The sequence below is a fragment of the Cydia amplana genome, chromosome 15 (assembly GCF_948474715.1).
Source record: "Cydia amplana chromosome 15, ilCydAmpl1.1, whole genome shotgun sequence".
Lineage (NCBI taxonomy): Eukaryota > Metazoa > Arthropoda > Insecta > Lepidoptera > Tortricidae > Cydia > Cydia amplana.
In genome coordinates this window covers 1277315-1290307 of record NC_086083.1, presented here as the reverse complement: position 1 = coordinate 1290307, position 12993 = coordinate 1277315, and the positions used below count along the sequence as shown (strand labels likewise).

The window sequence follows — 12993 nt, the reverse complement described above, 5'->3', positions numbered from 1 at the left end:
TGTTTAATTGTTTGCATTATTAATTACATTATGCATTGTTAATTTGTAGTTCCCATATCAGACGAATAGAGAATGGTAACGTAGACTCGCAGCGTTACAAGTATTCGAAGTACGCGCGCCGACTTGGATTCAATTCAACGTAGTGCCGATGGCTATAACGATAGCCTTCCATAAAAAATACACATGAAGAGGAAATAGCGGTTCACGCTGTTGTAAAGTGTGTTGTACTGGAGAGGCGCCGTGTTTTCAAAATGCCACATGTATTGTAGATTGCAGCGTTCTTCTAACTGCGCAGCACGTCGACTCGAATTCAGCGCGTCGGTTGCTACTTATAATGATGGTCTTTCGTACTAAAATCATAAAGGAGTACCTACTTACAATTCGCACGAGGCAGTTTAGCACGAAAGCGGCGTTAGCGTTAGCGGCGTTAGCGTTAGTGGCGTTCATGCTCCAATGTGTTGTAGGGCTCTTCGAAGTACGCCGACTCGGATTCATTGCTGTAATGATGGTCTGTCGTGAAGGAGTACTTACGATTCGCACGAGCCAGTTGAGCACGAAGGCGGCGGTGGAGTAGTGCGTGCCGTAGTGGAACGGCGGCGTAGATTCGTGCTCCCATGTGTTGTAGCGCTCTTCGAAGTACGCGCGCCGACTCGGATTCAAAGCGCCGATTGGCTGTGATTCACAAAAATACATGTCATTTATTTGATATTTCCTTGATATTGATGTCTCCTTTGGTATAAGTACGTGATTTTAATAAACGAATAGTACTTACGTTAAAATTTAACTATACAGTGTGTAAGTCAAATACGGGCAATAAATTAAACCAGATATAGAATTTACCTGTCTTATCATTAATTAAGATGTTTTTTTAAGTTACACTTAATTATGACCCCGTGATTAATTTTTTCCACATGTACCGAGCAGCAATGTACTGTAAACATTAAGAAACAAGATGATAATGACATTACGAGATACGAGCTTTTCATAGTAACTGCCAACAAGCGTTGACAGTTACTTTAAAAAGCTCGTATCCCGTAACGTGTGTGGTGTATTACATTGCGGGCCGAATTATTTTGTATGGTTATAATTTTCAATGCATTTCTAAGTAAAATCTATCTCAATATACTTTTTAGGTCCTATGCTAACCACCATTTAAATATTCGCCCGTATTGGATTTACACACTGTATAATAGATCGAAGACTGCAGGTTTTGTGACTAAGTCAGCAATGTCAGCAATGTCAGCATGCATGGAATCAATTACTTTCTCCTTTCGTAGATATTTTATTGTCGTTCTTGGGTCAAGTAAAATTAATAAAGCTTATCCCTTTAAAGGATTTCGCAGTAAACATTTTTAAGTAGGCGTTTGAAGTTTAATGTACCAGGAAAGTATACCTTAGACAAGTCTCTGTAGTTTGAGGGCTGACTGAGGTCGAGCTCCTCGCTTTCGTAGTTGGTTAGGACCCACGGGAACACGGGGTACTGGTTCAAATCGTTGTACGTCCGACCTGGGAACAACAGTACAGTCTTTATAATAGTGAAACCTCGATATAATGTGAATGTGTGTCTGCGTTAGTTGTCTGAACAAGAGCGTAGTGAAATTGCACATGCCTACCGTGCAATATTTTCATACAACCTAATGTCCTAATGTAAAAAAAAAGAAAAATGTACATTACCAACTGGGGCCCGTTTCTCAAAAGCTTGTAACTTGTAATACAAGTGGAAGTCCTTTTCTAACAAAAGCAGTCAAAAAGTGACATCCGCTTGTATTACAAGTTACAAGCTCTTGAGAACGTTTTTTGCGGTACCTACAGTTTTAGCTTAGTTGACTTTGACGGTTGACAGAAACTGCTTTGGCAATTATGGCAATATGGCATATCAGAAGGTCACTGACCCAAATTCCAGACGACGAATATTATTCTTAGTTTTCCCATGTATTTAATAAATAAGTTTTCTGATTACGCACGAGTTAGATCCAGTGACATACAATATGACACCCCCAGGAAGTGACTATAGTAACGATGTGTGCACGCGCAATGGCGGAAACTGCAAGATTATCTAAAGGCCTGACTGGCAATATCTCAGTGTCACGAATTATCACGACTAGTTTACCTTTTCAGAGTGTAACATATCTGTTTGATTATCGTAATTAAGTGCTCAGGATCACTATCGCCTAGGTTACTGGCTCGATATTAACAATATATTCGTATAACGGTACCTTTACTTATTTATATGCTGGAATATGCTTAGCCTATAGGGGCCCACTGATTAACAGTCCGCCGGACGATAAAGGCCTGTCAGTTAAAGGGAAAAGGTGACAGTTCCGAACAACTGACAGGCCGAGATCGTCCGGCGGACTGATCATCAGTGGGCCCCTTTAACCGTTGAAAATAAGACTTAAATTTCGAACAAATTCAAATTTTGTAGAGCTGTCTACATGAAGAAGTTGAAATCTACTTCTGAATAAAGTAGAAAATAGTAAACGTGTTAATTCTAAATTCTAAGTAAATGACAATAGGTTACCTACGTAGACGAAATCGTGGACAAAAAGCCGTACCACGAATTGGCATTTGACGTTGCTCCCAGTGCTCCCACTGATATATTGGTGCGATAGAGAGGGAATGCTATCGAGCTAACGCAGTCGCTAACGTAAACATAAAGTGTCAGCTTGTGGCTTATCTAGACGTTATTATAACATATGTCCTCTAAATGTTTGTTCCACCAGAGCTCACAATCCAAAAGGACGAAAGAAAGACGATACTGAGGCGCAGTGGGATTTGAGCGATGTTGTTGCCACTTGTCATCTTGTAATACGAGTAAAAACCAGCCAAGTGCGAGCCGGACTCGCGCACGGAGGGTTCCGCACCATCAACAAAAAATAGGGCAAAAAAATCGTGTTTGTTGTATGGGAGCCCCCTTAAATATTTATTTTATTTTAGTTTTAGTATTTGTTGTTATAGCGGCAACAGAGATACATCATTTGTGAAAATTACAACTGTCTAGCTATCGCGGTTCATGAGATACAGCCTGGTGACAGACGGACGGACGGACAGTGAAGTCTTAGTAATAGGGTCCCGTTTTTTACCCTTTGGGTACGGAACCCGAAAAACAAAAGACTGATGGCAATGAAATTTCATCCTCATGATGAAAACGATCGGATATTGGCTTCTTCCATTTGAATTAAGGAATAAGGACATAAATAATCTACGTTCATATGTAAAAAAGTATGCACTAATCTAAAATACTCTTCGCTTAGTTGGTCAATATATTATGTACCTAGTCTCTTTACTTTGACGTATATTACCTACATTGTATACAGTGATGCTGTAATAGGTAGCACTTAGGCATAATAAAATACGATCGTTGAAATTGTATTCATAATAAATAATTATACAAAGAGATAAATTATAATTCACTGATAATCTACAATAATAAACCTTATTCTAAATCAGCAGATTAAGCAAACTGAATGTAAACATACATATACAGGGTGCCCAGTAATTAATGGATAACCATCTAACCACTGTGTCTAACACACCATCTAACACATCTGACATTTTCCCGCACTAGTGCGTATAATAGCACTTTTCGTGCGATGTCAAATGTTTAAAGGGCCATAAGTACTGTAAAACGTTGTACGATACACATGCTAATAGGTAATTCGCAACTCGTGTCGATTTAAAACACTCCCTTCGGTCGTGTTTTAATTTATCGCCACTCGTTTCGAATTTCCTCTTTTTCGCACTTGTATCGAAAATAACTATTCTGTAACGATTGTAGCTGTAATGGTTAATTATTTAAATATCAATACTTAATAATGTACATAGCTATATTATTAACGTATGAACAGTTAACCAATTGGATTCCTAGACTAGACCACTATAGAACCATGTCATAATGAATCAATTTGTTTATCTTCCACGACAGTGCTTATTGAGTGACGTTACGTCACTTATCTAGTAGTTAAAGTGACAAGGATCTATAGTGACCTAGGAATCAAATTGGTTGACTGCACATATTTATATGTGTATCTGCACACAGTTATGACAATTGCAGTAGGTATATTTTGATATTTTATAAGAATCTTTGCGCCAGTTAGAGTAATGGGCTATAGTGAACTGTTGTCAGGTTGTCACCAATCAATTAGGTACCACTATTGACTGTGAACTGATAAGGGAGGTAAACAAATACTATAATAGACAAGAATTGTGATTTATTGCTGTGTTTGTAACTCGGGCACGCGGACTATAGGAGGTGGTACTGTAGGTTACTCTAATTATATATTACAAGCTTCCTGGACTATTTACTTGATGTATCAACTTCTTATATTCTGCTGCATATTCATTTAAGAGTCAAATTTTACAATTTTTTTAAAAAGGCAGACCTATACCTACCCCAATGGTTCATTTATAAGTAAAGGTATGAAAGTGTATTATTTACCAAATGATGGACTGAAATTTTCAGATTGGACATCGGGTTTTCAGAAATTTGGATTTTTTTTCATATAAAATCATTCTCTTTAGCTTTAATAACTTAAAGGAAATGATTAATGACTAAAATAGGTGTCTTTTAAACACTTTTTAGAAGTATTTTTCGTTTTAGTTTGAAATTTGTAAGAAAACAAGCAACAACGGTTGCACTCCGGGAGTGCCGATAGAAGTGAAAACTCACCTCACTATGTTACCGACGCTCGGTAACACGATACATACGTTTAGCGGAGGTATTCTATTTATTTATTATATATTATTAACATTCTCAAATAAGATCACACTTTTTCATTGACATGTTTATTTACATACTGCCATTATTTGAACTTTAGAGAACTATTAATTATTTGAACAATAGGTAAAGAGTCTTGAAAAGGAGTCCGCAACCTAAATGTCAAATAACATTGAGTTTTTCTTTATTGATTTAAATGCCATTTAAATTATGAGTGGCCACCTTACGGGGCTTACGGTCACGTGATCGCCTTACGCCCCTTACGGTCACGTGATCGCCTTACGCTGTCTCGAGTTTATCATTTTTTCCCCACCTCAAAAAGTGCCCAGCGCCGCTGAAGAAGTTTTCACTTCAAAAACTCAGTCCTGACATAAAGTCTCAATTTTCTTCTAGGTATGGGTCACTCACAGTCACGCCTTCGCGGACACAACTTGCAAACAATTGAATTACGGCTACGCTAAGTAGTCGTTGCATTGTTTTTTTCTTTCCCCACCATCTCGTGTCCAGAAACGTGTCGGAAAAACCTTAAACGTAGGAACAAGAAAAAGAATGGACGGGTCTAAAATAAAAAAAAAAAGGGTTGTCTGTTTTGGATTCTATTTTATGTTTGGAAGTACAAATTGTGCATTTTCTTTACATACAAATAATGACATATTTTGGGAGTAAACAGATCATTATCTAAAATAATCTAAATCGTCGTTAGATGGCGTAAAAATTTGTATCACAGTTTCATCAGGTCTGTTTCTGCTCGGTCGAGTTCGTCACGACCCCATTCACCATTGTCACTACTATAACTCGATCACATTACTAAAACAGCCTTATCCATTATTAGTTTCACTGCGATTTAGATCATTTTCGCACTGACCGGTACCTACAGCTGCCAATTGCGAAACGTTCGCGCAATTCATCCTTCAAGAGTCCCTTGACATGGGGCGCTATGAGCTATGGTAATGACATTTTACAACTGATTTCTCTTAATCGTCTTGACACTGATTTTTCGCTAAAAAAGCAGTTTTATTTTTGGCCTTAAGATCTTAATTATCCGCCTGGTCATGACTTTTAAAATTCGTTGGTTTTATCAAGTTTAAGTTTAAAATGCCGAGACAGTAATACATTCTTAAAACAAAAATTTCCATTCTATTCGACGTCCACATATCTTTCAATTTCATACATGTTAAGATAAAAAAGTACCTATTCAATATATAAAACGTGTATCGTCCAGAGCTAATCGGTTCTTAATACAATCAGGCGTATAATGTGAAGTATGTAACTATTACCTCATCAACTGCAACATATTGACAAAGATAAGCGTTATTCTATTGCATTACTTTACATTTCTTCAGTTTCCTAGCTAAATATTACGACAGCATGAGTTCAGATGCACGTGAATTCAACCACTAACAATATGTTGAAACTGAAGCTGTTGAGTAATGTTAGGTCCAGCAGAGAGTGTACGCTCGACGTTCACGTGGCAACAGTTCCTTGATACAGTCTCGGACACTCGCTATCAAATCGACACGTACTCGTAATACAGAAGAAAATGGGTGTTTGTCGCGCCGTCATGTGACATCTGTTTATTGTTAAAATATCCTGTTTATGACAGGCCGCGATGCGTACACTTTGGCCTCTGATAACGATTAAGCGTAAGGATGGCCGCGCGGTGCATCAACAATAAGTAGCCAATTGTCGTGGCTCCCACGGGCCATTCGTCAACAGCCTGCCAACTTTCGCACACGTTCACAAGACGGGAGATATTTTAATAGAAGTTAAAAGTGAAAGTGAGTTTCAGAATTACCGTGACGGTGTTGCGAAAAATGCGCGAAACTTTGCAAACTCGTATCTCGTTGTGTCTATGTCTAGTGTTGTGTTGTGAGGTTGTGTTGATATGCTGAGGAAGAAACTTATGGAAATATTGAAAAGGTATGATTTGTAAGGTTAGATGTGTATTAGAGTTTTTTTTTGCTTAGGTTACGTGGGTATGTATCGGGCAGTGACGGTGCGTGGGTTTACAGCTAGACAGGAGATGTAAATAATATGAATGCTAAGTAAATAAATACGTCAAATTGATTATGATAGTGATTGGTTGTTCTATTGTTTTAAAATATCCGTCTTCTTATGGTCTGTCTTATTAGTTTCATCAGACGGATTCTGAACCGATTGTTTATTTTTTGAATCCAGTAAGGTAAACGTACTAGAGCTCGACATGCTAATGCCCAATAGATTGCACCCTGCTGTCAACTCTATTGACAATGACTTAAGTTTCAAGATGACATGTACTGGGACCAGTACGTTTACCTTATAGCATTGGTCATGGTCAAAACAAGGATTTGATTGTACCAAGTTTTAACTGCTCTCATAAAGACATAGTAAAACAAGCTCTCTTCAGTCCTATATTAGTTTTCGAGTAATTAAACTATAAAGTGATTGATTGCTTAAATTTTGCGATTTTAGCTCAAAATTAAAGTGTCAATTTACTAATGCAGAATGAGTAGGTTAATCACCTGACGACAATACAGACAGTCATCACATTCCTCGCTTACATAAGACAAGTTGATTCCTAAATTACTCCTTAATCGTCACATCATTACCATTACCACGAATTTACCAACCAGCCTTAAGCCTTACCATCAAGGACTAAATTAGCGTGGCTGGTATGGTTCGTATTGAGAGTTCGCGAGACTTACGTTCGACAAAGCGGTATTAAGGTGCAGTGGGTTCAGCCAGCAGTTTTTGAAACATCGTACCGCCTTTTTATTTAGATCATAATACGGTTGCCAAAAAATATGAATAGCAATCTTCAGGCCTTCTCTAGTAACTTCATCGATTCGAAACCTGACTTTCAAATATAATTTACGATCATAGGTTTAAAACGCACCATTAAAATTTAAAAATGCGTAATTGTTTTTGCACAAAACTATTAATATGAAAATAGCTTCTAAAAATGCGTAATTTTATTTTTGATCGCACTTATCGAATCCTTTTTTAACTAAGTATACAATTCAACAACAATGACATCCACAATCCCGGGCACGCACGGCCGTCCTCTCAGAGGGCCTACCGCGAACCACGTTCGACGTGTTGCCTCCCTGTCACACTTACGTACGAATTTACAAGTGCGACAGAGAGGCAACACGTCGAACGTGGTTCGCGGTAGGCCCTCAGAGCTCAGCGAGCTGCGACCTATCCCACGGGGCCTTAAGCCCTACCCTACCTTGCCATGCTGATAATTGGCTCCTCAATCAGTAATTACGTCATTTGCATTGTTAAGAGACGAACGAGGAATTCCTCAATAACGCTTATCAATCTACAAGTTAGCTCAATAGCCTCAATTTTTTATTTGCGTACGCGACGTATGGCTGCTAGAGTCTGTGCGGAAAGAGAAGAGTCGTGGATTGTATTGGGCCTCATACATTCCACGACTCTTCTCTTTCCGCACAGACTCTAATTGCGAATACGAAGTCATCCCGGGGCCCTCCCGCCAAAAACGAAATCCATATTCAATTACTCTCGTAATCGTATGGAGTAAAACATGTCGAGCGATTTTCAACTTAAAATACGCGAGTGACCCGTTTATATGTAATGTTTATGAGATGTTTTTCGATTGTTCGATAGGTATTCGACCGTCCTGTTTATCAGACCTATTGTTGTGTTGTAAATTGGCTTTAGCGGTTCAACACTTTCACTACTTCTTCAATAAAATAGCTACTTTTATTTGATTCGCACACCTTTGCTTTCTCCTTTTTTTTTATAAAATTTGATGTTTCATTGTGACGTATCGTATCAGAGAAACTTATCAGTTTTATCATTTTCTAAAAACCTTTATGAACAACTGACTGCTTGATGAAGTTCAATCATTTAAAATTATTATAATTAGCGTATTTACTATGCATACTTGTATAGATAGGTACCTATATTTGCTCTACGATGAAATGTGCTGAAATGTCGGGAACTTACCCAAACAAATATCCCCGTTTTCAATATCATTTATAATTATACAGTAATTGTACCACCTTGATCTATGGTTACGTAAAACAATGGTGATGAAATAATTTCAGTAACTGATAGCCATCGGTAACAATCGGAAACTGCATTAATGCAAGATCAATCAACAGCCTGTTGCAATAGTGATCTGTTGTAGTAGGCTAGCTAGATGCCTGTTTATTAGTGTTCATATTCGATTCTACGTTAATAGTTAGGTTAGGTCCTAACAGGCAACACTCTTAAGGCTGCGTTTCGACCAGCCGGGTTAGCACATGATTGATTGGCGCGACAGTATCTCGCGGCGATGTAGTCGTAGTAGACGGGTAGTCTATGTCGCCGCGAGATACTGTCGCGCCAATCATGTGCTAGGCCTACAGAGATGTGCGGAATGCGTTGCGAGGGATGTGTTTTTAAGAACCAATAGAATCACTGCACGCTGAGCGAGGAAAACAAATGAAGTGATTTAATAGTTCTTTACAAACGCATCCATCGCAAGCTCACATCGCTTCGACGAAACGCTGCTTTACTGACCTTCGTGAGACTATATCTTTGCAATAAGGTTTTACGAATTGCCAGGTAATTGGTCGACGGCATGTATATTTAAAAATGACAGAAACTGTTCTCAGTTCGAAAAAGAGCATTAATAAACGACATGACGATTCATGTCTAATTATTGTTGTTGAAAATTACCATCATTTTGAACTGGATGGTTTCAATTTTAACTGGCGATGCTATTCAGTTGAAATACCTTTTCTGACAAAATCAGGCGCCGTCTTTATTTGGCTTCATATTAACATTCAACTGTAACGTCACTAGAGGTGTTAATAAAAGTATCAATATTGTCTCGTGCCAGATTTCCACGTAATCTTACGCGGAAATCTGAGCAGCCTGTGGCTTTACGCCACTACAAGCTATTCATAAATCAATCCAATACTATGTAATATAACTCGATCATTGAAAATCTAGAGAAAGCTCTAGAGATAGTGTGGATAGGCTGCCAGTAGTGTTGGCTAACGTGAAAAATTGTAAAAACACTATATCCGGCTTTATTCAAAAACTTGCTCTTTCATCGTGGAATTTAGAGCCTGGCAGCCAGTGTTGGCCGAAACGTTAATGCAATTGACCATTAGCCCGTACAAATTGAACCTTAAACCGTAACGGACGGTTACAGTTAACGGTTCAATTTATAGTGGTTACTGGTCAATAATGGTCAATTGCATTAACGTTTCGGTAACACTGGCTGCCAGGCTCTAAATTCCACGATGAAAAAGCAAGTTTTGAATAAAACCTAATAATTATTTACCTGGACTGATCGAACAAAGCTGTATGGATCGTATGAGGTCAGGACATTAAGTGAATCTACTCTATTTGATGACTTAGCAAAACCGAATCCTAATCAGGGCTCTGGTCAGCATGGATGGATGAAACCGGAAAAGTAGGTACTAAGATGAGAAAATAGAGTTACGTTACGAATCTAGTAGTACCTTGTCTTTCCTATGCTAGACGTAACTTCGCGAATAGTTACACAGTACCTAACCATTTAGAAAAACATTTCGATCCTACAGTTACACGGTTTGCGCAACGGCGTAATGTCATGCGCCGTATTAACGTTATGTCAGCGGCGCGAAAAATAGCAGAATATCGGCCTGAACACGCGATGAAAGCCATAACACTTCTTGTTAAAAGGTACGTGAAATGCTTCGTATTAATTGCCCTTTCAGCCTACATACAAACATAAAAGTAATTAGTTTTATTCGATGAGATTTTGTAGAAACACGTGACGCGAGAAAATGCTAATATTATTTATATTTTTGCGCTAAACAGGTTTTCAGATTCATAGTTTTCATACTGTAGAGTTTTTTGTCTACAATACAATCTTCTTCATTTAAATTTTAGACAGGTTAGATGTACTTAGTGTCACATTGTAAATGATCATCATCATTCGCGTGCCCCATTCCATTCACGTGGGCTTGGCGCGGCACATCTTTTACTTCCATAATATCTTTGTGTTGACCGTCATCTCATCAATCATCACCAGTGATCGGCACGACCCGTGACGCACCGCGGGATTGCGAGCAGAAATCATAATATGGACATGATTAGATTATAACATAACTCCGTGATTTTGTTAAATAGAATAATTTTATTGTATGATATATATTTGCAAATATACGATAAAGTGTTAAATAAGCTTATAAAATGTATAATTAATTATTAAATAAAAAAATGATATATTACTATGTGATTATATACCTATTTTGAACTTGATGTCGTTTTATTTAATGGTAAAAATCATTCATCTTCCTGTGTGGAATACCTTTATGTACTACAATCGGAAATACTGACTTCCTAAAAAGACCGAAATCTCGGGGCATATCCATGTTCACATAATGATTGAGGTCATTGACACCGTGCGACACGGGTCGTGCCGATCACTGATCATCACAAACATATGTACCTACTTCGTTTTCAAAGCGTTTCTCACACAGGCCACCTAGCCAGATAAGTAGGAATAACTGTAAGTATATTTACATAAATACGCACGCGTTGGTACTTAGGTAAATATTACTTACTTACTACTTACTTGGCTGATGGCCCGATGACCCAAAATGAGTCTTGGTCTCCAACACAAGAGCACGCCACTGCTCGGTCTAGGGCGGTATCACGTGGGTGGTATTGCTTGATTTCTCTCACCTCCAGTCGTCTCCGCCTCTTTGGAAAGGCAGCCTTATTATAGCACCCACAATACATTTCACGAACTTAGGTACTCCATTGCGGCCGAGTCCCAGATACAGCCTAAATAAACGTTACTAAAAGTAAATACGTCCACACCTTTATCTCTTACTCACCAGCGATAGTGTTGAGAAACATGAGGTACTCGAAGTTGGAGATCTCCCGCCGCTGCCACTTCTGCGTCATGTTGGAGTTGCGCATGAGTTGTCTAGGGGACATCATAGACGCGCGCCTGAAACAAAAGACGAGCGAGTTATATACAAACAATCTGCAATATTATTGTGAAAGTTAGCCTATGAAGCCGATGGTACCGGTTTGAATCCCGGTAAGGGCATTCATTTGTGTGATGACACAGATATTTGCTCATGGTTGTTTTCTATGTAAATATAATAATACTATATTTGTATAAATATGTATATATAATAAACAAAGGAGACCTTCGTCATGGAAATTGTCTTGAACGAGTCCATTTTGATCTCGAGCCAGGGAATAAGAGGAATGAAACCAAGAGTCATAAAACTGCTTTACTGTGTTAAAAAGGATAGTCGGTACCAATTACACATTAAAATCATTTTTTTAACAAGCAGATACGTCTGCGAGCGATATTCCAAATTTTATATTAAAGGAAAAAATTTAAAAAGTTGCGCTTCTGGCATCAGGACTCCATTCCATTCAATTATTTCCTTTAATATAAAATTTACACATTTAAAAGCAAATTAATACTTACTTACCAAAACAATACCCAGGTATTGAGTGACTAAGTAGTATGTAGTAAATATTGGACTTTGACCCATCTAAAATCCATTGGCTTTCTAATTGAAGTGGGTTAGTTATATGTAATATTGTAGATCAATTTTCTATGTAAATGATGATTAATGATTTCTATTATTAGTGTGTGGGTGACGATGCGAAACACGTGCATACACACTCTTTTTGTTTTGACACGTATGTATCTAAGTCATATCTAGGTATGTAGGTGTGTACATATCTATATGAAATATGCCACATTTCTGCATCCACTTATACGTCTTGATAAAAGAGCATTTGTTAAGATATTTGCGATCACCTCGGCCACTTCTATATATAGGATAGAATAGAATAACTTTTTATTCGTAAGCACAAACGAGACAATACATAATATAAAAGAAAACACAAAATAAGATTAAAGTTCCACGAAATGGCCTCATCTCAGCATGTTGCTGGTGGCTTCCAGCGCTGGTCTTATCAGCATATATCTTATACATTAGGTTCTGTAGGCGTCGACCTGTATAATATACCTGGGTTCGGGAAGTTACTGAGATGTATTAATTGTATGTTTTTCAACTCTAAGGTTCGCATACTTTTTTAAATAAATTAGCATATACATAATAAATATGATAAGTACTTAATGTTCCTTAGCCGATAGAGTTCCTATACGATATATTTATTATCCCAGCGGCTGCCAACGGCAGTAGGACGCCACTCAAATACCTAATTACACGGTAATTAAACAATGAAACAAGACAAGTCTGACACCGTAAGTTAGTAATTGAGGCTTATGAATAAGTTTGCAATGACGTCGG

At 38.0% G+C, this 12993-nt stretch overlaps 1 protein-coding gene across 1 annotated transcript in view; it reads right to left on the bottom strand.

Annotated features, from left to right (window-relative positions):
• The window catches only part of LOC134654758 (neurobeachin-like), a 336665-nt gene that overhangs the window by 14013 nt on the left and 309659 nt on the right, over nucleotides 1-12993 (bottom strand). Inside the window, exons 40-42 of the mRNA XM_063510228.1 lie at nucleotides 11548-11663; nucleotides 1394-1506; nucleotides 532-672 (exon numbers count right to left, since the gene is read on the bottom strand). Coding sequence (XP_063366298.1) covers nucleotides 532-672; nucleotides 1394-1506; nucleotides 11548-11663 — 370 coding nt within the window. The remainder of the gene's footprint in view (nucleotides 1-531; nucleotides 673-1393; nucleotides 1507-11547; nucleotides 11664-12993) is intronic.